General features: G+C 40.0%; 1 protein-coding gene across 1 annotated transcript in view; it reads left to right on the top strand.

The window, feature by feature from the left end:
* The window catches only part of Cda4 (chitin deacetylase Cda4), a 48559-nt gene that overhangs the window by 9510 nt on the left and 11329 nt on the right, over positions 1–27720 (top strand). The window contains exons 2-5 of the mRNA XM_064699682.1: positions 637–728; positions 836–947; positions 8593–8720; positions 17223–17365. Coding sequence (XP_064555752.1) covers positions 637–728; positions 836–947; positions 8593–8720; positions 17223–17365 — 475 coding nt within the window. The remainder of the gene's footprint in view (positions 1–636; positions 729–835; positions 948–8592; positions 8721–17222; positions 17366–27720) is intronic.

Raw genomic sequence — 27720 nt, 5'->3', positions numbered from 1 at the left:
CGCTGAAATACGTATTTATTAAGTTCTTATGTAGAGCTTTGAAAATAAGTTTGAAGCAAATCGGACACAACTTAAAACTTCGCCAAAAAATCTTTGAATCGCATTCCCCCCGAAGAAGGTTGAATTCTGCGAAAAGTGAAAATCCCGTCTCAAATGAATTTTCATATAGATACTTGGAAATGAATTTGAGGGCGAAACGTCACCCACCAAATTTTTGACCCCCATTTCCACCAAGGAGGCATATATTTTCCAAAAAGTGCGAAGCACCCCTCAAATGTATTTGAACAAAAACCTTTTAAAATAAATTTGAGGCCGTTCGGATGGTAAACAAAAAAGTTACACACAAACGTTTTTCGCGATTTTTCCACACTTGCGGGTGGAATTTCCGGAAATTTCAGCATTCTAGCTCTTACGGTTTGGGCTGTGCGTTGATTTATATATAGAGATTAAAAAATGAGATTATTTAGTAAGATTCCCGTTGAGCTTTCGTATTGTCATGCAATGCTTGAGTTAGCACTTTTAGGAGAGTCTTGAGCTTCAGAAGTTTAACAATTTAATTTGAAGCACATAAAGATGCTCAAATACATTGAACTTTATTAGTCAATAAAAATTGAAAAACTCAATTAATGCTTGCAGCTCAAAACAAGGAGAAGGACGAATTCACATGCCCCTCGCACATTGCCAATGGAAACTATGCTGATCCTGCGACCTGTCGCCGCTTCTATCAGGTAAACTAAATACGATAACCTGGTTAATTTGTCTGACCCACGGGTCAGAGCGTTCACTTAAGCTGACAATTAAAGCTTTATTCTTGTCGTTGGGGTTTGACTTGCAGTGCGTCGATGGCTACCCCTATTTGAATCGCTGTCCCTCTGGCCTCTACTTTGACGATTTGCAAAAGTTCTGCACATTTAAGGATGAAGCCAAGTGCGGACCGCTGCCAACAAGTAAGTGATGAAGTTATGTCTAAGCTGCCCAGACTACTATTAATATAAAGACACAGATAAGATACGGAATAGAGGATAGCGAACTGATGGGATAGGTTGGGATGGGATGGGATGGGCCAGACAGACAGTTTACAGTGTCAATGTAATGTTTGCCAGTCCTTGATGTTGTCTACAAATAGCCAAGGGAATGGCTTTGGCTGAGGCAACAATTGAAAGTGCGCCATAAATCAAGCAACCCAAAAGTTTAAGTGCACTCCAAAAAATAACACATATGCATGTATCCAGAAGGAGACGGTAAACGGTGCGAATGTCAGAGAAGGCGCCACGGGCCTGGGGGCCGGGTTGTGTGGCAAATGCCAAGCGGATTGTTAAACGATTTCAAGTTTGCACAACCAAAGTGGTTAACTAAAATAAAAGGCGAATTTCGACTCACTGGCCGCCAGACACATAAGTCCGCCCAAGCAGGCAGCAACAACAGCCAAAAAAATTACATGGCTGAAACTGGGAAATTTATTAGAAGCTCAAAATAGAATCGGGCATTCTATTAGAGAGACGCAAGCCACACACGAAGCCAATGGGCTAAGCTACTGAATGTGACAGAGTTACGACGAGAATTGAATGGAGACACAAGGAGAGAGGGAGACAGAGAGATAGAGAGAGAGAGAGATAAAGGGAGAGGGTGTGTTGCAGTGGCAGTAGAATGCAAGACATTTGCCCACCGGATGTTGTGCATTAGGAAGCAATTTTGAGTAAATGTCGCATAATTCATTTATGGCCCAAAAGTAGAAAGCGGCGCACAATAACCGAATTGTTACCAAAAGATCGAAGCCCACTCGATGACAATGCATTGCAAGGCACGATGAGCACGAACCAATATCTTGGCCAAGTGCAAAGGTGGCCGCAGCAGTTGGCCAACAGACTGTCTGGCTCGCCGGCTTACTGCTTGCATGATAAATGCCAAGTGCCTGGGATGCGTCTCCAGCCATCGAGGGCACTTTAAATGGAGCACAAACGCGACCGCTTAAGAGTAACCAAGTGCCACAGCACTGTGTGTGTGTGTGTGTGTGTGAGCCAGAGGAGCTTACAATTCAGCTTTAGCTTACAGTTTTGCGGCACGAACACACTCACATATACACATATATACACGCGTAAGGATGTGAATGTGTGGCTTCTGCCTTTTGTCCACCTAGCCTACACACAAAAGACAATGCAAGTACATTTCGGCGTACACTGTAAAAAAAAACTGTAATCCATTTACATACTCAACAAAATTTAAGAATTTCGACCAAGCAACAGCGCTATGAAGTAACCAGATTTGGAAATTCTTGTATGAAAAAATGTAAATAGAATTATTTTCTCAATTATTTCCAAGTTGTTAGAAAGTTTTTAAGTGCTTTTAGCAACTTTTTAAAGCTTTTAAATATAAATTTTACTTTAATATATTTTCATATTGCTCGGAGAACAAGTTAAGTTTAAAAATACAAACATTTTAAACCTAATATATTTTGATTTAATCAGTGCCAAGTACAAAGCATAAAGGCTTTGCATTTACACCCAAAGTAAACTCTATGAATTTTTGTTGTGTCTCTAACAGCAAAAGAAGTTGAGATATTTCAAAAATATTCAATAATTTTGATATAGCTGCTTGTTTTGCAAAAAGCATTATCAATGTTATTAACGAGTATCTAATAGTCAAGCATTAAAATCTTTGAAAAGAAAGTTGTATAGGTTTTTGTGTAGTGTAAGAATAAAAATAACATTAAGTTCAAAATTCAGCCGAAAGTAGAAAAGAATTTAATGCAGAGACGCACACACACACACACACACTCAAGATGCGACTAGCACGAGCTCACACACACACACACACGCATACGCACATATACACACACACAATGACATATCGCTCAAATGCAAGCACGCACTTTTGCAATAGTCAGCAATGCAGTTGCCGTCAACGTCGCCGTTGCCGTTTCCATCGCCGTCGCAGTCAACGTTGGCGTCGTCGTCGCAGTTAGCCGTCGTTGTCGGAAGGAAACCGCTTGGAAGAAAGCTACGACAGCTAAAGCATTTGGGATTTGCGTAATACCAACTGGAATGTTGTCTCATATAAATAGCTCTTTGCTCCGACTGTGACGGCGACAGCGAGTCAGCGACAGTGTGTGTGTGTGTGTGTTGGAGTAGAAAAGTAATAACATAAATGACACACACGCACACACACACAGGCGCGCGAGCACAGAGTCACCTCCTGCCTCAAAAGCCGCAATGCTTAAGCCAAAGGCACGAGGAAAAATATTGCAGCAGAGATTAGGTCAAAGCTCTGTGCGTTTTTTGCTGACGCCACACACACGCACACACACGCACACAAACGCACACAAACGCACACAATCGCACACGCACGCATACTTATAGAAAGTGCGCAACAGAGCGTGGCATATACTAATATAACGTGTGTAGTTGGGGTTTTTTATTTTTTTTTATAGAATTTACCATACTAAACTATTATAAATGGCTACTCACAGTTTCTTTTTTGTATACCCTGTATAAGCGGAAGCAGGCTTGTCCGAGTATAAGGTCAACATATTCTTCATCAACAGCATTAACCGAGCCGAGTCGATCTCCTTTTTTTTTCAATTAGAGCTCAGATCTTCGATCGAGATCCCCGCCAGGTCTAAGAGCTGGTAACACAAAATTCGACATTTAGTTTTTCGGTTAATGTGAAAGAATCAAGAAGATTTTCTATTTCGAATAACTACACCCAAAATTAAATAAAACTTATATGTTCAAAGTTAGAGCTATGATATTAACAGACTGAGTCGCAGGGTATTTCTTAGCCGGACACTCCCGATCCGAGCACTTTTACTTGTACGCCTCACAGCTTACCCAATAACACAATAAAAAATTAGTTCGTTTGACATTAAGAGAATTTTCAATTGAGAAATTACAAATATTTAAACAAAAAATAAAAAATAATCTTTTAAAGAGGAACGCACAAGTATTTATTTGCATGCTAAGCAAATAGAGCTAGGCTGAGTTCACTTTCTGAACTGGTTTAGCTGTTTTAAGGTTGCCGAATGCCAAATACCCTTGCAAACAGATAGTATTTCAATATTAAATATATGATATATACTCTTTTTCAAGCCGAAATCTTATGATGGAAAGTTGCGATAGCTGCTATATGAAAAATGATCCGATTCTGGTTTATAAACAGCATAGAGAACTTATTGCGTCAAAGTTGTTGTATAGCAGTACATAACCCTATGATTAGCTAGCTCAAAAGTAAAAAATATATATACACTGCTTTAAGTAACTGTGGTGCGAATCAGCTGCGGAACGCGAGTATTTGAAGTCAGTCTTATAGAAGAACCCACTGATTGCCTCTAATCGTCCAGCACTTTAATTTGCCAACCAACTGGCAGCTACATAAGCCATGCCAGGGATTATGCGCTCAGTGCTGAGCTGCAGCAGCTCCATAACCCTAAAACCACCCACCCACCCAACCTACAGCACGCACCCACAGCCTATCCCACAGACAACACCGCACAGCCCGCTCTACCGCCTTGCCAAAAGTCTCAGCTGACGAATTGCTTACGACGCATTCAAGACCCAAAATGAATTTGAAATTGTGACAGCAAATGTCCCAAATAAATAAGCAAAAAGTGGCTGCTTTTCATTAAACGCATGTGTGTGCGTGCGTGTCCTTGTCCGTGTCCGTGAGTGTGTGTGTGTGTGTGTGTGTGTGTGCATAGATGGAGCCAGGCTGGGGCTGAAGTACTACACAATGTATGCAATACAATGTGCATATAAATGCGATTTTATTTCATTTTATTTGGATTTAATACACTGTTTTGTTATTGCCAGACAGAAATTAAAATAGCTAAGCCACTTTTCTGGGCTTAAATTCAATAAAATTTGCGTACCAAATTCCATTTTAGCCAAAGCAATTTCTGGCCAAAAAGTGTTTGACTAGAGTTGACTGCTTGACTCTCTGACTGGCTTGTTTAGCCGCCAACTTGGCCCAAAACTATTGACAGAGCGCGTCCAAGCAACTGACAGACTGCTGCTCGCACAAAATAAAAATAAAAAGACATGCAGCACACTGAGAATATTTATATATATATATACACATTTATTTATACACAAAAGTCTTGCATGTAGAAAACTCACACGAGCTGGTAAAATTCGAAGCAATTTTGCACTGAATAGTTTTCAATTTCATAATTCAGTGAGCACGCTCAATGACAGCATTTCAATATTGCTTACACAACAGCAGCAACAACGACAACGACAACGGCAATGACAACGACAACCAAGCAGCTACACAAATATGCCCCAAACTGTCCCGCATTACGTATACGCAGCGTATGCAGCTTGTGCCCAGCTCAGCTCAGCTCCGCTCGGCTCGGTTTTGCTTTGCTTTGCTTTGCTGCTGTGGAGACTGTTGCTGGCAGTGCGAAATGCATAAGACAAAGTTACCAAAAGTGTTTATTACATTTTATTCAATAACTGTGCACACACACACACACACGCACACATGCAAATTCACTTGCTCGAGTGCGCAAATTTGCCAAGTTACTTTCTGAAATAATAAAATTGTATGCTTTTATTTTTTGGAGAGGTGTTGGGCACAGGCTGTCTAGCCGTAAGCGTGTGTCTGTGTGTGTGTGTGTGTGTGTGAATTAATGTTGATTGCACAGTGTGCAATTGACTGCCCAGTTGCCGGTTCTGTCCCATTGTCCCACTGTGGCTGACTGGCTGGGCCGTGTCCTGGCCAATTAATTGCCAAGCATTTCATTTGGCAATGCTGTTATTTATGATATGGCCGCAAATACATATATTTTTTGCCAGCATTGATAGCTATGCATTTATATTAGTTTCCCATAGATTTTCCACTTTGTGGCTGTTCTGATTGGATCTGTTGTGGGCGTGGCAGTAGCAGCAGCAGCCAGGGCGACAATTTGTGCGCAAAAGGCACATTGCATACTTCAAGGCGCAGCCGGAAACGGATCCTCCAGCTGTGCGAGTACACTAAAATTAAACATATGCAGCTCGTTTCATACACACACACACGCACACACAGGCACGCACACATCAATATTTGAAGCCCTAAATTAAACTCATTCATATTTATGGCATATGCTAGTATTACAGTGTTTATCATTTTGTTGCATTGCTCGTTGCTGGTAGAGTTGTTGTTGTTGTTGTTCTTGTTGTTGTTGTTGCCGTTGTTGTTTGTTTTGTTTTGCAATAGTTATATCAATGGTTGTTATTGTTTTTCAATTGTTTTTGTTGTTGTTTACGCTGTTATCCCGTGCTTTGCATAAGCCATTAAAAAAAGAAACTAAGCCAAATCAAAAACATGTGTGCTGCAGCTCGATGTCCATTTCTCTGATTGGATATTCAACAATTTGTTGTTCTTGCTATTTTAGTTAGTTGTAGACTGAACTATTATGCAGCTAGTGATTATTCTGTGAGCTGTCGAGTTGAGCAAGGGGCGTGCGGGGGGTGCACGGATAAAGGATAAAGGGTAGTCAATTGTTTGCTACTCTCGTTCGCTCAGCAACTGAAGCTTGAATACTTAACGAATGCTCGTCGCTGAATCTAAATTGGCTAACAGAAACTCTTCACACACACACACACACACAGAGAGACACACAGCATTGAATTTATTTTAAGCTGCTGCTGCGCAACAATTTGGCCAAAAAGGTTGAGCAGCAAGAAACTTTTTGACATCATTAGTTTGTATCGCATTTGGCACTGTCAAGTGGCATAAGTCCACTTTAAATTGATTGATGATGCTGTCAATAGACCTACCGTGCGCGGCCAGCTCAACGGAAACGGAAGTTGACGACCAACTTAAATGACACCGACAACGTGCAGCTAAGTCCTGAAGCGTCCAAATTCACACGAACACATCACTAATTATTTTTAATATGCCAAACTTATGGCGAAATATTTAAGTTTAATGCAGGGCTTAAATCAGAATAAGAATCGTATACTATCTTAAATTTCGATTTGTTTTCAAAACGAACCGGTTCGAGCTCGGAATTCCAATTAACTTTTTACCATGGGCTAAAACCGAAACAAAAGCACAAAAAAAACCAATTTTAATTTGAAAAATGGTTGGCAGTAAAAGCTTTAGCAGAAGACTCAGCGGCAAAGCATAAATAGTCCAGGCTCCAACAATTGCATTTATTTGTATATTAGACAGATGCCAAGAGATGGAAAGAGGTGAAAATATGCGAAATAAAGTTGCTTGATAAAAATTATAAAATATATTATGACAAACCAAGGTTCGAAAGTGCAAAAGCAGTTTCACGAACGAAGGGCAGGAAGTTGATTCAAGCCAGCGACAATTTGCTTGTGCTTTGCTGAGCTCCTTTTCATATAGCCGTAATCGATACCGTGCCACAACTCTTGACTCTTCATTATATGCATTATGCCGCAGCCGCCCGGCAACCCGTCAGCCCGTCAGCCCGTCAGCCCGCCTGCGCTTATTGCAGCGATCTATCTTCCAGGTTAATCGAATCAATGGCTCAAGTGTTGGGTGGGCTGGATATGCAGCGTGGTCTGGCCACGGGGGCGTTTCGATGACTGGCGTTAATTTAGTTGTGGCCTCGATTGGCGCACAACAAAATTTCCGCTGGCTGGCGCTGGCTGCTGGCTGCTGGCTGATGGCCGTAAGGGTGTGGGGTGGCAGGTGGGTGGATGTGCATGGTGTGTGAATCAAACATATCCATTGATTGAACGCAGCGGGGCGCAGGAAATGCATTTAAAATTTGCTGCTAGCCCCCTGGTAACATGGATTCTGCCCCTGAGGCTGGGCCCGCATGACCCAGTGCATGACTAATGCCGGTTTTACCTGTTGGCTTCGTACCTGGCTTTGTTCTATAAACACATCTACATGGCCAACCTTTTGTTTTGTGGACTTTAAGCGAATTTGTTTACTCGTTCACAAACAACAACAGCAAAGAAAAAAAAGAAATGCCAATTGAATTCCATTGAGTTCGAGCCAAACACACACGCGCACACACGCGCGCACACACACACACACAAAGCTGGCACGCCCAACGCCCACATATGCAAATAAGTGTGCCAAAAGCTGCATCCAACGTTTCTTTCGTTCTTTTTTTGGTGTGGGGTCGGGTTCAGGTTCGGGTTTGGGTTTAGTTTTGTGTGAGATGAACCGGGTCTGCTGGGTGTGGTTGGGATTGGGGTAGCTAGGATTTGGCCTTTGGCTATTTGAACTTCTCTCTCTCTCTCTCTCTCTCTCTGTCTCTGTCTCTGTCTCTGTCTTATTCTCTTCATGTTAACTTTCTTTTAACTTGTTTCTTACACATTTTGTACGTTGTGTGGCTGGCAGCCTGCTGCCTTATTGATATTTGTATTGCATTGTGTTATTTTGTTGACTTTTAACTTTGGACATGCTGCTCTCGGTGATTGTCTTGCCAGGTAGCTGGCAGCAGGCAGCTGGGCATGGTCCTTCGATTGTCGGGCATAGAATTGTGCTCGCATAACCAAATAGATTTTAAATAATTTCTGAACTAATTTGTGCAACAGGCTTGACTCTAGCCTCAATTGCCCGAGTTAGTTTATAAGCTCGTTTTGTAATCAGTTTTTACCATTTTGTACATTTGCGTCCTTGCAGCACCTGCGCCGGCAACGGATGCGCCCGCCGACACCGCCCAGCGCTGCAATACGGACGAATGCCAGCTGCCCTACTGCTTCTGCTCCAAGGATGGCACCCAGATACCTGGGGAACTGGAGGCCGAAAAGGTAAGTGCTCCTTGCGCGACAACCGATTCATAAAGCTATGGACAGCACTTAACCCACTCTTCCATAATATATACTTTTTATCTTTTTTTTTTTGTTTTTTTTTTTGTGCTTTTAAGTGTTAATTTGCAAGGTGATAAATTTCGAGTGCATTGACAGCTTTTATTTTTACAACACAGCAGCACAGGACTATGGCAGCTGGGCCTTCGCAAAGGTATAGGGTAGGGGCGGGGTATATCTGTTTGGTGTTATGTTTGGGTTTGGGTTGGGGCTGGGGCTGGCTTCGGTCTGGCCATAAATCTGTGTATTTGCATTCGGCTGCTGTTATCGCTGCTTTGCATAAGGAAATTGTACTGCTGTCTTTGCCATTTGTTGTGCCATTCGTTGCTCATTGTTGTCACAGTCTCAGTTGTTGTTGTTGTTATTTGTCTTGTTGCTGTTGTTGTTGTTGTTGTTGTTGCCATTGCTATTGGGGTTGCAGTCATAGCTGCTGTTCCTGTTGATTCGAATATCCTGTTTAATAACTTTGGTTTGTTTACTTGGCCAAGAGTTATGTGCTTTTCAATGCATGCACATAAAAAAACACACATACACACAAGCCAAGCAGCTCATAAAACTATATGAAATTTAAGCTTCATGCAACGTGGCAACGCTGCAAGAAGCGCAAACAGGGCGTATGCGTAATGCGTGTATTTTCATAATAAGATAAATCCCTGAATATATTCACAGTGAATAGTGCATAGAAAGAGGGAGAGAGAGTGGGGAAGGAGGGGCTAGAGCCAGATTATTAATTAGAATTGCATATAATTATATTATATGCATATATATATATATATATATATATATATATATGCATATATATGTTAATATATATATATAATATATCAAAACCTTCGATAAGCTTGTCTGTAGCCGAATTCGTTTACATCAAATCAGAATTCGAAGCAATCATGTGTATATTGCCTAATGGTAAGATACACACAAGTGTATCAATAAACTGATTGATATGAGGATAAATAAAAAGATTGTTATGAGCATAAATAAAAGGATTATAAGAGACTGCCAAGCACATACGTACATATATACAAATACAAAGGAAAAGGAAATAAATAAAAATCAAAGAAAATTAGAGACAATAAAGGATTATTTGAATACCAAATGGAAATCGGTGATACTGGGATTATATCTAGACATGCATTTCAAGTATGCATAAGACACAAGATTAATGCAGTCATTTCACATTTTATTTCAATTCCGCACTTTAAAGCTCAACGCTCGGTAAGCCTTTCGCATAGTTTAACTCATATGCATAATCAGTTTTAGACAGGATGAATAAAAATACTGTCGGCTCTTTTGTGTGTGTGTGTGCGTTTGAGTGTATGTCTGTGTATTTGATTTAGTGTCCCCATGCGTGTGTGTAAATGTTTGTGTGCGGGCTACCAATTGACAGACAGTTTGAAGTGCACATTAGTTGTGGTTTCGCATGCACGATAATAGCAATGCCAGGCAACAACAAAACCACGCACAACAACTTTTTAATTTACCAAACATGTCAAATATTTGAATACTCTATCATTAATTTGCACTGTTAACAGTAAATTTTCAATAAACTTTTTATAATATTGAACACGCGAAGTTCACTCGAAATGTGCATCGAACCAGCGGCTTTTCATTTTGTGGTTCTACAGCCCCCCTTAAAATGATATTGTGATAAAGCTAGGCTTTTATGATATACAGAAAATAAATAAGTATATGACTTAATTGAAATAAAATAGTTAATTTAATTATTATCCAAACTAAGTATTACATTCCATTACAACTATAATAATATTATATGGTAATATATAACCAAAAAATATACCACCTAAATTGTAAGGTCTATTTGGACCTTGAATATTGCTTTGGGTTTCTCCTCTGTTTAACTTAGCGAATTTCCAGCTAGTAAAGTTGATTAACATAGGTAATGGCACTGCAAGCTGCATAGTGTATAATAAGTCAAATACGAGCCGAAAGCAACGGAAGTTTATGTGGCGACAGCGACGGCAACGTTGGCAGCGACGTCGACATAGTCGGCCGATTTTCAACATAAATGCAAAACGCAAAACGCAGAACGCACAACGCAAATACCCAACACAAACGCAAACACAAACGCAAACACAAACAAATCGCAAGTGAGCCACTTAATTTCTAAATTGAAACGTGTGTGTGCGTGTGTGTGTGCGTATGTGTGTGTGTGTGTGCGTGTGTCTGTTGCAGTGCCTTCTGTTGTACCACCCAGCCACCTGCCCCAATCCAATCCAGTTTTGTCCTTTGTTTAAGGGGTTGTGCGAGTGATCCGGATGCCTATTTAAGTGTTATTAGCGCTTACATGTGTTTCCACAGCCGCCCAACAAAACGATTTCAATTTCTGACAGCCTATTTGTACTACTCGTGTCTGTATCTGTGTGTGTGCGCGTGTGGGTGTGAGTGTATGCGTGTGCGTGTGCGTGTGTGTACATAATTATAATTAATGCCATCTCAATTAACCGCAAACAGGCGGTTAATTTGTGCGCACATTTAGGCAATATCTTTTGCACATCGTGTGAGCTATGCTCGACATTACGCATACGCCGCGTAGTCAACACTGTCAGCGGCATTTTCGATTATCGTCGAACGCCTTGCGCTCCATTTCATAGTGCGGCCAATTTCCGCCAGAAGAGCGCAAAAGACTGCACACAGTATAGAAAATGTAAATGCTTTTTTTGATGGCCGAGCATGCTTGACTATCAAAAAACTGTACAAGTGCCTATACACTATGTTAAGTTTATAATTTATTCAATTAACCATTTAGTTTCCGTATCAGTAGGATTCGTTAAATTTTAAAAAGATCTTCGAAATTTGTTTAAACGTGAGATAAATAATAATCAATGACCAAAATGGCTCTCCACATGTTTACAAGGAAGAAAAGCAAAGTAAAAAAAAAGTATTAGACAACAGCAAAATACATTTTGGAATAATCTTTTATACTGGGAAGGCAAACCATATTGAAAAGTTCTTCAGCTTTCAGAAATAATTGCGAGTGAGATCTCCTCCGTCGCTTGCATAGATACAATTTGACACATAGATACCCCTTATCAGTCCTTTGCTCTGTACAGGGCATACAAATGCCAAGAAGCTGCCAAGCCTATACCAGAAAATTTGAGGGGAGGGGCTGGGTAGGGCGTTAAATAAAGCGCTTTGCTCAATTTGAATGCGAATCCAATTTGATTTGAGCTCGCAAAAGTAAATGAAAAAGAAAACTGAAAAGATGGCACACAGTGTCAACAAAAACTTTGCAGAGAGCTGCTCTTGAGGGTGAGGTGCCGTCAGTATCGGGGGCTGCGCGGGCTGACGGTTGATGTTTAAGGGTGCTGCATTTATGCGCAGCTGCAATCACTCAATCAATGAGCCGCTCAATTGTCGCCGCGATTGAGCAACTAAGCTATGCAAATTTGCATCTCACACGCCCCCCTCCCAAAAGTATCTCATCCCCCCACTGTCCCTCTCTCAGTCACTCTGGTCGGCAGGCTCTCGAACAGCATGAAAAACCCATCTATCATCCATTTGCTCTAGTGCTCAACGAGCTTGGCTGGCAAACTTCTGTCTCTCAGGCAAAGGTGCTTGTCAACTGCTGTCTGTCTGCCATATTTGCTCAAAGACTGAAGTGCAAACTTGAGTCGCATTAAGCAGAAATTATCAACGCACACAAAGAGAGCAAGAGAAAGTGGACGGGGAAGGGGACGGGGACGGGACTGGGGAGCGGCAAGTGGGGGCGGTTCGACAGGAGGAGCATGCAAAAATAGACTCTTATGCAGTCATATACAATTTTGCAACTACTTTTAGTCCAGAATTCCACTTGCGCAAAATGCAACTTTTGTCAAAACTTACAAATGCACAAAAAAAAATCTCAAAGAGGCAAAAAAACCAAAAATGCGTCCCAATGCCGTAAGCCAAAACCTAAGAGCTGGAGGCTAACACAGATTAGATGCTGTTAAGACCACTCTGACATATTGCCAGCTAGTTGAGGGATTGTGCTTAAATGCGCTTTCAAAGCTTTTGCTGGCATGTGCTAGTCAGCGTGTGTGTTATTAAGAGTTATTAAAAGCTTAGTGAGTACAGGTAATAGGCAGATTGGGCTTAAGCCTTGATTCGATAATTCGGTTTAGGGCTGGAACCAATGCCTCGCCCTAATTCGCACACGGAATATCACACTTTTATAATCCTCAATAGATCAATTCAATTTGCTTTTCATAAAACAGGGTTTGGTTCAGGCTAAGAATCATTTGTTCTTTAATAAGCTTATCCGGCTTAGGGTAAGGTTCATGGTTAATAATAACTAAATCGGAATTCCTGACTAAAACCTTTTAGTCTCAGTCGTGGAATTATCAAGCATCTTTTCGGGAAATTTTATAAAATAATTGTATTATTTTATAGACAAATTTATAGTTTCCAATGGCTCGTCTGTAGTTTTATTTGATGTTCATCTTAACATACAATAACAAGTAAGAGGTTCTAGTCGGGAGCTCCCGACTAGGGGATACCCTGAACCCTCTTCTTCCAACCGGCGATAGGTATAAAATGAAAGATACTTGATATATATATACTATTCTAGAAGCTACATGTCAAGTTTGGTGACTCTAGCTCATATTATTTACCGAAATTGCCCAAAAAACAGGATTTCGATATCGATTTTTATCGATAACTTGGAAACGGGGCAAATCGGAATCGAATATCGGAAACAAACTCGATCTGCGCGGGGACTAGGAGGACCTACAGCTAGCTCTATTTCTTATAGGTTCTATGATCCTTGCGTTCATACATACGGGCAAACGGACAGACGGACAGACGGACGGACGGACGGACGGACGGACAGACAGACGGACATGGCTAAATTGACTCGGCTATTGATGCTGATTAAGAATATATATACTTTATTGGGTCGGAGATGCTTCCATCTGCCTGTTACATACATTTGCACAAGTACAAAATTCCCTTTTTACCCATTTTCATGGGTTCAGGGTATAAAAATAAATTTAAGCACTATGTAAATAAATTGCCGTACTACATTCAAAGCTTATAAAGAAGCCGCAACCCTTTTCATATATTTAGTATTTGCGAAGTGGATAAAAGCAAGTTTTTATTTGAGCTATTTTTATTAAAGGTTCAGCATGTGCCTGAGTATTAAATTCCAGATACAATTCTACTTTTCACAATCAACCACAAGCTATCGATGACAATGTTTTTTAGCCTTAGCTTAGACTATTTAGAGCAAACTTTAAATTTGTTTTATTTTTTATTTGTCTATGCACTATCGCCAGCATTCTTTTTTTCTTTGCCTTTCCGCACATTCATTATATTTGCAATAATATTTTTACTTTATAATTTAGTGAGAAGTTGGAAAAGAAGCAAAAAAAAAAAAAACTAAAAAAAACTGCAACTTCTGTTGATTTGCACTCATTTTGGCGGAAGCGGCTTTTGAAATATGCCTTTCAATAGCAGGGCAAAGGAAAAAGCTAGTGCAAAGGCAATAAAAGAACGCTCGAATACGCTGTCAAATCAAAGCGCAAATTTCAATTCCAACAGCTGCAGCAGCAGCGGCAGCAGCAGCAGGCGCCAACGTCATCATCGTTATCCTAATAATCATCTGTTATCCTTGCCACACTTAAGCTGACCGCCGTTCGATGCTTTCGAGTGTTTCACGCCTCTGCATAATTTTGCCAGCTCAGCTGCATGGGGCAAGGCAAATGCCAAGGGCAGAGTAACAAAGAGTGACAAAGAGGCAGAAAGAGAGACACAATCAAATAGAGGTAGCTAGCAGAGTTTCAAGGAGGCAGGGTCAATTGCCGACTCTTGCCCCAGGACTGAGGTTAAGGCTTGGTTAGGCGGCCCCCACATTAATATTGAATTTGTACAATAATCCTTTTTATGTGTTCCAACAATGAGCGTTAAGTGCCGCCGCCCGTGCCACACCTCGTTATGGGCAGCTCTGGCCAAGTGCATTTTGGCTGCCACCTCGTCAGCCAGTGCCATTCACATGCTGCTTTATGCTGATCGCATTCGATTTTTATTTTACTGCTTACTCGGGTACTTCGACTATTGCGTGCTGCTCAAGACAGCTAAATAAGAGGAACAATTCAAATATGGACATACCTCTTCAAGCTTTCAGACCAGTTTTGTCCATCTTAAGCCTTGTTTTTCACAAACTGGAAAATCACGCCCCCTTGTGAGCACTTGAACTTCTACAGGGCGGTGAAGTACCTAGAACTAATATAAGACTCTTATATGGCACGCTATAGAAATAACCTAAAGCTAATAAAGTAATCATTGTGAATTAATTCTGAAAATGTGCGTTAGACGAAATGAATTTGCTCTAGAGAAATCCTCCTTATGAGCACACGAATTCGCTAATTGGATTAAATAGGAATCTAACTAGAAATGTTCAAACTAAATTCCCATCAACTTAAGAAATTTTCTCACAAAATCTATAACGTATAGAACGAGCTCACAAAAAATGAATGCTTTGTGCTTGTGATAGCTGATGTCAAATAAATAAGTGTTATCGATAAAGTTATCGAAGCAACAGTGTGACCAAGTTCCCATTTAAAATTCCATCAACTTCAGCAATTTTTAAACCCACGGAGGGAATATTATAATTTTCTCACCAAATAAATAACGTATAGAACGAACCCATTAGGTACGGTGAGAACTCTCCCAACGACGGACACTCCTATTAGGCGGACACACCTCTTGACATTTTCTCCAAAACTATTATAAATCAGACCTTACTAATTTTCCATCTATTAAGCGCACACTCCTCTTGAGCGAACAACAAAAAGCTTTAGCTCAAAAGTACATCAACACTATACATCTAAAAGTATTTTAAAAACTTCTTATATACTTCTCTCTGGTGCTTTACTGATCTAGTTTACATAGAATAGTTAGAAAATATGCTAGCTGGCATTTATTGGAGTTCTTCGAAAGTGTATTCAAGATGCGTTGTTTTACTAACATTTATTTGTCAGCTGCTTGTTTTTATGGCGCATCATTTCTTTTGGGTGAGCACTTGCATTGGTCTTTGATTATGGAATTGCACTTAAAGTGTTGCAAGCTTCTTTCGGGCGACGACAAACCGAACGTCGCCCCATGCGATTTCAATGTGTCAACGGGGTGGCAATTTTTGTAATGGAATTGCTTTGCCTTAGTACTCGATAAACTTATTGCTGTAGCTTTTGTAGCTGTTGTTGTTGTTGTTGTTGTTGCTGTTGAGGTTGCTTTATTGATGGTAGTTGAGAATGATTTGAATTTAATTTAGGTTGGCTGTATCAATGCAGATCGTGCAGCTCGCAGCTTGGTTAACCGAATGCCCACTAATTATGTTAAATGCTCAAGTTTCAATTCGTAAACGTTGCGCATACGCCGAGTTGCCAACAAGCAGCAGACGCCCAAGTCTAAAACCCAGCCAGGCGCAACGCAGACAGGAAAAACAAATGCAAAATGCAAAAACCTTCAATTAGTGTTTGCTGCTGCTGCCGCTGCCTTTGCCGCTGCTATGGCTTCCAATGCCAATGCATGCCCGGCTGATTTTGAGGTCAGCGCTCCTCTAATTGGGTCGCACACCCACACCCACACCACACGCAACACGCACACACAACCACACACGCACAGACACACATATATAAAGTGATAGATTACAGGAGAGAGCAAATGTGCTTATCATACATATAATTGGCAACTTTTTGCTGTTACTTCTGCCGGTTAACATTTGGCTTGAACATATAAATATAGTAGCGAATGCAACTCGGCTTTGCCCGGCTTCAAGAAATTATTGCTTCTTAGCTTAAAACCCATTTTCACTAAGCAAAGTTCATGAATAACGTTTAAAAGCGGTCAAAAGTTGCTCGCATGAAAAAAAAATAAAAAATTAACAAATATCTGTCACATTTTATCAAAAAATCAAATAAGTTTAGATCCGATGGGAGCAAATTTTTAACAATATCTAGAAACTAATTAAACAAATAAATTGACTTTGAATCTGAACGGATAAAATATACTTAAGCAACAACTTTCCGCGCATTTTTCTCCCCTGAAACTGGATTATCTTAAAATCGCAGAAACTAGTTTTCAACATTTTTTATATATGTAATCTGAAGTTTCGCCGTAAAGTGCGAAACACTCCTCCAACAAAAATACTTTGAATATGAGTGTGAAGCCGATCGGTTGGTAAACAAAGAAGATTCATGCATCACTCGATTCTTCACACTCGCAGGTGGCACTTTCCATAACTTCGTCTAGGTCACTCAAATAAAAATGTCAGCTACCCAGCTTGTGTGTTGATTACCAATCAGTGAGTCAGTCAATCAATCAATCAGTCAGTCAGCTAGAACAAAACGTTTTATATATATACATACTAAATAAAATATATGAAACTCAGAGTTGTATCTCCCGCAATTGAACACAACCGTTTTTTCTTTCTAACCTATTTTCCAGATACCGCAAATTATAATGTTGACATTCGATGGTGCCGTCAACTTGAATAATTATGATCATTATCAGAAAATATTCAATGGCAAGCGCAAGAATCCCAATGGCTGCAACATCCGTGGCACATTCTTCCTATCCCACGAGTACAGGTAACTATTTATAAGTATATACATATAAATATATTTGCAAATATACTTAACAAGTGCCGCAGCTGGCAATATAATAAGCCAGTTGACGGTGTGCGAGCTTTGGTGACACTTGGCCCCAAAACTGCTGGCAAACAAAATTTGACAAAATCATATAAATTATTTTTGGCAATATTACGCATACGCCGTGGTGTTGTTGTTATGCCACGCTGATGTTGCAGCTACTGCTGCTGCTGCTGCTGCTGCTTATGTTGCAATGTCTTCATCAGCTTGGCAGGGCAACACATTGCAAGTCAAGTCGTCTATTTGCCACATACACGGGCAAAGTTTTGTGCATGGCTGTGGAAAATACTTGTCACATACTTGCCACGCCCCAAAAAGCGAGCACTTGCCATACGTCAGTCAGTTAGTCAGTCAGTCAGTCAGTCAGTCAGTCAGCCTGCCAGGCAGCCAGCCAGTCTTTGCTCTACTAATTGTTGTTGATAAATTGGAGCTGACAAAGTTATGTCAACTGCAAAACGAATTTTCGCCAAAATATATGAACTACATTTTGGCAGACTTATAAAAACGGCACATCGGCACACACACACACACGAACGCACAACAAAGTAAAGTCCCAACAAGAAGCAGATGCAGATGCAGTTGCCATAGAATATGAAGCGGCAGTTGAAGATAAAGACACAACAGTGCACATTGGCCAAAAATGACATACAACAGTGGGCGAATTAGCTCAATTATATGATAAATCATTTGACAAAACTACAAGATTGAAATTAAAACTGAATCCAAAAAATTAAAAAGCAAATGCTAACATAACATAACATTTTGAATAATGTCAGAAAAAACAACAGAGGCAAATTAGGCATAATGCACTTTGCTGTTAAAAGATAAACGATTTGCCATTAAGTATACGCCATGATTACAGACTGAGAGAATCTGAATCTAGAACCTGAAGAAAATTGGTATGTTTGAATTAAATTAAATAACAATAAAATGTTTGTTTTTAATAGTTAATAGATAATGAATAGTTAACGTAAATACGATTCATTGTTCCAAACTATCCCTTCCTAGTTGGCAACATTCATGAGCCAAGGTTCGTAGCTTATTCGTCACATTTCGCCTACATCTTTAAAAAAACAACGCTTTAAAACTTGCTTAAATTGAGAACTAAAACTTTTACCAATACTTATTAACTCAACAGTCTTTCCTGAGCCAGCTGCCCAGGTTCAAGGATCGGCTCATAGTAAAAATAAAAATTAATGAGGGTACCGAGCTCGAAACGATTGGGTACAAGCACGAATTGCAACCTTGAGCATAAGTGTTAACCAGGTTTAAAAAAACTCTTAGAACTAGGTTAAGATAAATAGAAATTTTCAATAATATTTATAATATATGCAAGAACTATGCAAGGGCTAGCAACAAAATTAACATAGTGTAAGGCATGCACAAATTTTAATCTAGTATATAGAAACTCTAAGAAATAAAGACAAATTTGCTTAAATATTTATAATATATTCAAAAACTTGAAGAGCTTTGGTATTTTTAGGATTTTAGGCTGGCAAAAAGCTCATAAATTGACCATTGTGCCAGGCACGATAGAGAGCTAAGTAAGCGGCAACAGTCAAAAAATTTGCGAACCGAGCGTGAAAGGCAAAAATCTTGAGTGAAGTTTAAAAGCTTTTTTCTACTTTGCCACAGCAAAAGTAGAATATATGAAGTTGAAGAAGCAGGGCCATATATACTATATTTATATATATATATACATATATATATATGTATATATATATATATATATATATATGGGTTGGCGGCAGTTTCGAAGTTGAATTGAAATGTGCTGAATGGCAGTAATTGCCTGAATATGTTACACATGCACACACATGAATGCGCTAATGTGTGTGTGCGTATGTGTGTATATGCGTGTGTGTGTGATAGCTTGTATATGTTTATGCATACATACACACAGTCACATGTACATTTTGGGCAAATCATTTTTATGCTTCTGCCTGAAAAATAAAAAGAGACACACTTATCATTCATTCCACTTTTAGCATTCGTTTCTTTTTGTCGACTTGCAACAAAAAGCAGCAGCAGCAACGGCACATAAATAGTGGTAAACTGCAACAGTCGCACTCACAACTTGCCACAAGAAGCAACCACCAACACCACCGTCGTTGCCGTCTCTGCTGCCGCTGCTGCTGCCGAGCTCTTTAGTGCGGAAATGATTTAATGCGCTTCGCAACTCTTCAGCTTATTTTGTTAAGATTTTTTGCCAGTGGCTGCGGGCATGATGATGATGATTTTGATTTGGCATGCAGAGTTTCCAGTTTCCAGTCAGTTGCCATTCGCAGCGCCGCAAAGTATGCAGCGTCTTTTTTGTTTACGGCTATTGAGGCAATTAGTTTCGTCTGAAACCGTCTCCCACTTTCTATCTATCTCTTAATATGTGTGTGTGTGTGTGCGAAATCCATAAAAAAAGTTGCACAAAAAGCGACAAGAATTTATGTTTAACTATTTATGAATGACAGCAACGATTTTCAACTATTTCCTGCTTTAATAAAATTATATACTTTGCGAAGAAGTACAAGGCCTGCAGAGACAAAAATAATTAAGATGAAATACAATTATTTGAGAATGCCTATAGCAGGTCTATTTATACATATGTCATCTAAAACTCTTATAGGCCAAATGTTTTGATATCATTTTAATACCCTTGTCTCTACATGGGTATTATAATTTTGTCACGCAATGTATAATGCATAGAAAGAGACTTCTTCGACTTAAAACAATCATCAAAGGACTTTCATGAGTTTTTCCTTTTTGCTGCAGTCCGAATTGGTACGGATCGGAGCACTATATCAAGTAGATAACATGGGATTGAGCGCGCGAAAATTAAGTTTTTAGGAGTTGGTGGTTTTTAATAATATCTCGACCAAATCTAGCATTTAGTAGTTTTACTATTATTCTTGCACATGGGCAAAATCTTAACAACACCGGACCAGTATTTCATATAGCTCCAAAGAAGGAATCGGTACAAAATTGAATTCTTCTATGTAATACATTTCTGTTTCTCAACTCTTCAATATTAACATATGTGCAAAACCATCTCCAATCGGACTACTATATCATGAGTCCTACGAGAACAATCAGTCGGAAATCGAATCAGCTTTTGCACAAATTACATATATCTAAAAGGGTATTGTTTTTGTTGTTTGTTTGAAAAATTATATAAGCTGTACTTTGTACAAATATGATTGATTATAACCAAAAAATGTATATTAAATTAAATAAAGCTGTTGATTTTAATATTACTTTTATTTTTATTATTGATAATACAAATTCTACAATTCAAATCTATACTTATCCGTTTTCAACCATAACCTCAACTATGACTTGCGCTTAGTTAGAATCTGTTTGGGCTTAAACGCTGGCCAACTGTTTAGAATATGCATTTGCAGTTGTCATGGCCGGCACGTTCGCAAAGAGAGACATGAGAACTGAGAACTGAGAACTGTGAACTGGGAGCTGAGAATTGAAAGCAGAAAACTGCGAGCTGTTTGCTATTTGTTCGCCAAAATGTCACTGATAACGAACTTTCTTGCCATTCGGCGCTGCGGCGGCTAAGGAAACAATCAGGCAATTGCCAGAGGACTTGTACACTTTTCGACTGCGACTCTGACTAACAGACAGTTAGAGCATACACACACACACTCACCCACAAACACACAACCACACACACACACACACCCTCGAACACGCACACGCACATATAAATGCAGCGCAGATGGAGACAATTCTGTTCATTTGTATTTAGCTTTAGCAAACTGCAAATAAAAAAAAAAATAAAAAAAAAACGAAAACCCCAAGAAAAAATTAAGAACAATGTTGAGGCAAACTTTTTGCGCAGCATTTTAATTGCACGCAAAAACTTTTAACTAACTAACAAGCCACAAACTAGGCAACACCTCAGTGCACACACAGCCACTAGCACACACACACACACGTATATATGTATATATATATATATATATATTGCTGGCCAGGCACCAAGGCACAAGTCTAAACAAAAGCGACTCGGGCAAAATCTAATTTTCAAACATTTACGTTTTCATTTTACTTGTTAACAATATACTAAAAACTCGCTCCAGCCGCAAATCTTGAAGCCTCTTTCATTCAACTGTCCTCCAGCGGGAGCTGTGACGGGGTGTGTGCATGTGTGTGCGGCTGTATGTGTGTGTGTGTGTGTGTGTACGGTAGGTGTGATGTACCCAAAGAGCGGATGCCAAGTGCTGGCAGACAGTTGCTGCATTTGCTGAATAAACATGAGCGACTTCTGTGGGCGCTTACACATAACCGCTTCCGTTTCCGTTTGAAATTGAGTCGCGTCCTTCAGCCTGGCGGCTAAGCGAATTTCCAGCATGCAAAACTTTTGTGGGCTGGGCCCCAGCCTGCTGCCTTGCGCGGCCGTTTTTCCGTGCAGTTTATTGCCTGCGAACAATGCAACTGATTGCAAAATGAGCAACAACAAAAAAACGTGAAAGTAAGGATATCTTTGGCGCGCCGAAAATTTAATACCCTTGTAGACATTTGCCTTACGGAGTTGCAGATATGTGTGAGAATATTAAAGCTCGTTCATGTTGGGTGAATGAAAATATCTTGCAAGACAGAATATTTTGCCATACAAAAACTCGTTTTTCGATCGATTGTTCCTATAGAGCTTTATAATAAAGTGTTGTTATATTGATCCGATTTTGCCGACTTAAATCAAGATAACTTGATCAACGATAATGGTTTTCCATACAGGAACCTACCTCTAACCGATCGTTCCTATGGCAGCTATATGTTATCCGTTGTTAATAAGATTTTGCATATATGTAAGCATAGTGAAACTTATAAATACCGATTTGGGTAAGATATCTTGAGTTTTCCATACAAGAATCTATTGCGCAACCAATCGTTCCTATGGCAGCTATATGATAAACTGGTCCGATCCTGCTGGTACCTACATATATGCAAATTTACAGACGGACATGACTATATCAACTCGGAGATGTATCCTTCTATGCGTTACACGTTATACACACTTGACAAAAGAATAATACCCCTCACAATAGTATAACAGAAAGTATCAATTAACTGAGCCCTAGTCAGGATTGATCGACTAAAATATACTTTACCTCCTTATTTTCGATTTTAATCGATATTGTGTAGTATACTACATGTTACAAGCAATTGCACAAAACGATTATACACTTTTATGCTTCAAAGGGTATAAAAAAATAAAACCGTTCCGTCAGGTAAGAAATTGCATTTCGTTTGGCCCGAATTAAATCAAGTTAATTGATTGAGCTTCAGCAAAGGGGCGGGCGATTAACCGCACATCCATTAGCATGGCGGAACGAGAGGCTTCAAATCATTTGTTTATTGCATATTTTATGCCTTAACGAACTCCATAAGACACGCTCAGCCCACAGCTTAACCTCATAGGCGTGGCCGTTTTGGCCACAGCTTGGGCCACTTTGTATGCAGTGTTAACCACAGGCCACAGGTCAGTCTGAGTGGCATTTGCTGTGTGTGTGTGTGTATGTGCGTGAGAGTGTGTCTCTGTTTGTGTCGCCTTTAAGATTACATTTCATTATCTGCCTAACACCGCTTGACCTCATAATCCACAAAATACGCAACCAGAGCCGCAAGCAATTACATAACGACCTAGATGAACCAAACTTCACGGAACTGAGAACTGAACTGAGCTGCAGTGAACTGAACTGAACTGAACTGAACTGAACTGAACTGAGCTGTGGCACGCGTATTCAACACGTTGACATTTAAAATTTCTATAACGCTTGCATCTGGCCGCAACCTACACAACATCTGAAAGCCGTAACCAAAATCTGTTTAATATCCAAGTCATTCTCAACATGGGCTTAGCAACTCTGCTGTGAGGCTCTGAGGCTGAGGCTGTGCGCCTCCGCCCAAGCGTCCGACTGGCCCCCGTCCTATTTTGCCCCGCCCACCTGTCTGCCCTCTCGCCTGGCCTGTCATAAGTAGCTGCGGGCACAACACACGCGCCTGCTGCCTGTTCAGAACTTTTTGTAGCTTTTGCCAACACACACATAAACACACACATACACATTTAGCTACTGGCTTCACGGCATCTTAACAAAAGTTAATTTTTATTTTCATCTACGCCCCTGACGCTTGATGTTAATATCGCTCAACAGCGGCTGGCCAGCATCAGCCTAACCAGCGCAGTGGCCGCACAGCCCGCGTTCTGGCTTCAAATCCGCAAGCCTACGGGAAAACTAGATGCTCCACTCAGTTATCATCAGCGCACAGTGTAGAAAATAGCTGTTGTATGATGCAAAAAACCAGCAAAGCGTTATCGCCTATTAATCGAAATGTCGATTATTATCGATATTAAAGATCTGTATATTATGTCTATAATTGTATATCTGTATATATATTTATACCTATATATGTTTCACCTAAATCTTATCAAGTCTACAAAAAGGGGTTCAAACTGAGCTCGTTTGAACCCGGCATTCAGATTTATTTCTTACCATGAACCGAACCTTAAACCAAACCAAAAATGTTTTCATATTAAAATAAAATCCTTTGACTTATGTAGACTGAACCCCAAAGCATAAATAGCTTAGGATTTATCTAACCAGGCTAGTTCTTAGCCTAATTAAATAAAATATTTATTAAAAATCTGTCGATAACCAACAACGATAACACTTTTTACCGATAAGCACTTAAGCAGCAATTCGCTGCCAACTGGCTTCGTATCCATTGAATATTTTGCAATTACACGTATCACTCATTCTTGCCCCACTGTGCTTAGCACAGCTCTGGTTTCGGTGGCCCGGCTCTACCTTGACTGCGTCGCGCTGGTAGGCAGATTTCCACTTCTAACAGCCGCCACGCAAAACGTCAGCGACAGACACGTTGCCGTTTTTAATGCTAATACTGCCCGCCAGTTTTAGCTTTAAACTTTTTAAATGACCCGAACAACTTTTGAGCAGCTGTCTGGCCAAAAACCCAAGCCGAGACCTCTCCAACGCCAGCCCCATGCCCACAAATGCTTTAGCGAAATTTTCATGCCGCCAACAACAAGAAGCAGTAAAAGAATAAGAAGAAGAACAACAAAAACAACAACTGAGACAGCGGCGAGCCACGCGCCACGCGTTGCAAGTTTTAAGTTTCCATCAAGAGGCAGCTGTAAAGAAGTTGCTCGTAACGCAGCCAAGCTGCATCTACAAGTAAATGCCGCTGCATAACTTTTCATTGTCATTTATGCATATTTTTGCTTTAATTTGCCTAAACTGTTTTCTTTTACAGTGCCTATCTTCCCTCGCTCTCTCTCTCTCTCTCTCTCTCTCTGCTCTCGCAAACAAAGTCTTTTTCCATTTCTCGAGTGGCGCACATTGCGTATACGCAATATAGCTAATTGCCACACGATAGTCGCTCTAGGGATAGACCCCGCAAGTTACTTGCAACTTGCCACAAATTGAAGCAACTCCCTTCACTCCAGATCTAAATTGGAATCATAAAACATATTCCTTGCCAAAATTGATCGTATTTGAAATGTAAGATTACATTTGGTCATTTTTATTTTTGTCACAAAGCACTTGGGGTCATTCTGACTTTGAAGAGTCTGGCGTGATATGCTTTAAGCTAACGACTAACTTGAAGCCCCCTTTTGCAACTCAATATCTCTTTATCAATCCAATTAAACGTACCATTTTAGTGTAATTGCTGAGTTTTCTACACAATTTGGTTTGGTATACAAAACGTACTAAAATTTTGTAGCAAAGTAGCCGTAACATTAATTTCCGAATTCTCAAATTTCAAGCACTATGTGTGTGCGAGTGTGTGTGTGTGTTTGTGTGTGTGTGTGTTTGTGTGTGTGTATCTGTGTGTATACAGCTCTGCGCGTGTGTCTGTTAAAGTGTTTTTGTGTGTTGCGTTTTCAACTCCTGCCTGTTTTGGCCGTTTTCCTTTTTTTTATACATTTTTTTGCTGCAAATTGTTGATGAAGGCATTGATGTTGCTGTTTCTGCCACAGCAATTGTTGTTGTTGTTGTTGTTGTCGTTGTTGCTGTTACTGCAATAGCTTTTGTCGACAATGATGATGAGGCTTGGGCCTGGCCTGATCTGGCTTTGGCCTGCAGCCGACGCCCTGATGAGGATGATGATGATGATGACAATGTCGTTGATGCGAAATAAAGATAACGACAACGTTGACAATGACTATGACAACAACCCAACGACACTTTAACAGCCCTTGCAGGTGCCCCATTTCTGCAATTTGTGCGCCTGTATGTATGTATTCGTTTGTGAGTGTCGTTGTGTATGTGTGTGTGTGTGTGGGCGTCTAGTATATTGCGCATGGCACAAAGTGTAAATTAGATTTATGCATATATTTGTAATTTGACATTTTTTACAACAGTAGACATTAAACTCGAGTTCCGAGGAATGCGGCAAACCGATTTGTTTTTTCTGTTTTTTCTGGAATCTTAAGCAATCGAATTCATCTATTGAACCAAGCCTCGATAAATACCCTGAGCTCATAGCTGTGAAAAGCCAGGTTTCAGTCACAAGCCGAACCACCAGACAATTTCATTGTATTGAAGATCAGTTTTTAAAGCTGAGCAAAGCGAAAATAACAACTATACATATATATTTTATATATATTCCTCATATAAAGTGCAAAGCCCAATCTTTGCCTAAAATTTGTAGACCATTTGTGAGTCGCAGCAACATTTTCATTCCTTTTATATGCTTGTATGTATATATATTTTGAGTTGCTGGCCAGGAGAGAAACTCTCGACAAACCTAACCACTCTGCACTAGACCTTGTTTTTTACCAAGTGTGTGGGTGTGCTTTTGTGTGTGTGTGCGCTGTGTGGCCGTGTGTACTTTCTGTTTTTAGTTGTCGACTTTTATTAGTCGTTCTTGTAATAACTACTGCACCCAGCTAAGCACGCAAAACAACAACAACAAGCCGACTCCTGTCCGCCCATCAGCTCACTCTCAACACTGTTGAGTTGTTGTTGTTGTTGTTGTTTTTATTGCCTCACTGGTGTTGATAACAACGATGATCAGGGCCAAGCAGTCGAGCGGAGCCAAGTCAAGCCCAGGCAAGGCAAGCCGAGGCCAGCAAGCTAGCCATAACTTTGCCATGTGAACACTTTTTCTTCTCATTTTCCTTTGTAATTTCACTTTTGACTTTGTTTTTTTTCGCTCTTCATTTTTTTCTTCTTTGCTTTCTTTCGCTTATTTCTCTAGCAATCTTCCTTATGCGTGTGCGGCTCTCTTGAAAAGCTTTATTGAAAACGAGACCTGAGCTGCAGCTGCCCGTTGTTTGGGGGCGTTTGTATTTTTTTTATATATATACATTTATATATATATATGCGATTTTATGCCTGCTGCAGGCTGAAGCAAGCTCGTTAGGCACACGGGCAGAGCAAGCATACACACATACACACAGACACAAGCATACCAACGCACTCACACACACACACACACACACACACACACACACTTCTGTACGCACAATATGCTGCATGCAAATTAAGTTAGTTTTTGGTGCAAGGCATAATAAAAACAAAAGCCCATTGCTACGAAAAATGTGTCCAGCGCGTTGAGTGGTCAGGGCTTGGGAAAGGGGGATGGAAAGGGTATTGGATAAACTGCAGCAGCAACAGTAACAGAAAAGACAACAACAAGCTGCGTTAGGGGCGGGACAGGAACCTGTAGATTTGGCTTTTAAAAGCACATTAAAAGAAATTGCTGCATGCGGTCATTGCACACATTTTGGGCCCAGGGCTGAGCCGCAGTAAGCTGGCAACTGCTAGGAACAAATTGAAGAAAAATATGCATATGTGTATGTGTGCACCAGAGTATGCGTGTGTGTGTGTGTGTGCGTTTGTATGTGTATGAAATAGAAACAAGCAAATAGAAAGCAGCGAGGGGCTGCAAAGTGGAAAGTGAAGTATGCGTGGGTCGTTAATAAAGTTGGCAAAAAAAGCGCAATAAAGTGATAATAATACATAATAATAATAAGAAAAAGTTATAATAGCTAAATTGTTGAGTTTTTAAGTTTTAATTAGATGCATTTATTTTGCTTTGCAATCGATTCACGTGATAAAAATGCGCACGAGTTAAAATATATTTGTCATGCTAATATTTTAAACAATTTTATATGTTTTTTCCATAAATAAACTTCAATTGCGTGCTTTAAACAACAAAAGCTTTGAAACGTAGTCGGAAACTTGAAATATTTTAAGCTTAACCATGGATTTTTTAGATTAATATTAAAAATATCGTAAAAAACGTAAAATATCTCTTAAGCT

Source organism: Drosophila montana, unplaced genomic scaffold (assembly GCF_035044405.1).
Source record: "Drosophila montana isolate Dmon_TW-CO22-7 unplaced genomic scaffold, ASM3504440v1 contig_1624_1, whole genome shotgun sequence".
NCBI classification, from domain to species: domain Eukaryota; kingdom Metazoa; phylum Arthropoda; class Insecta; order Diptera; family Drosophilidae; genus Drosophila; species Drosophila montana.
Note: the sequence above shows the minus strand (reverse complement) of the source record. Positions and strands in the feature narration are given on the sequence as shown.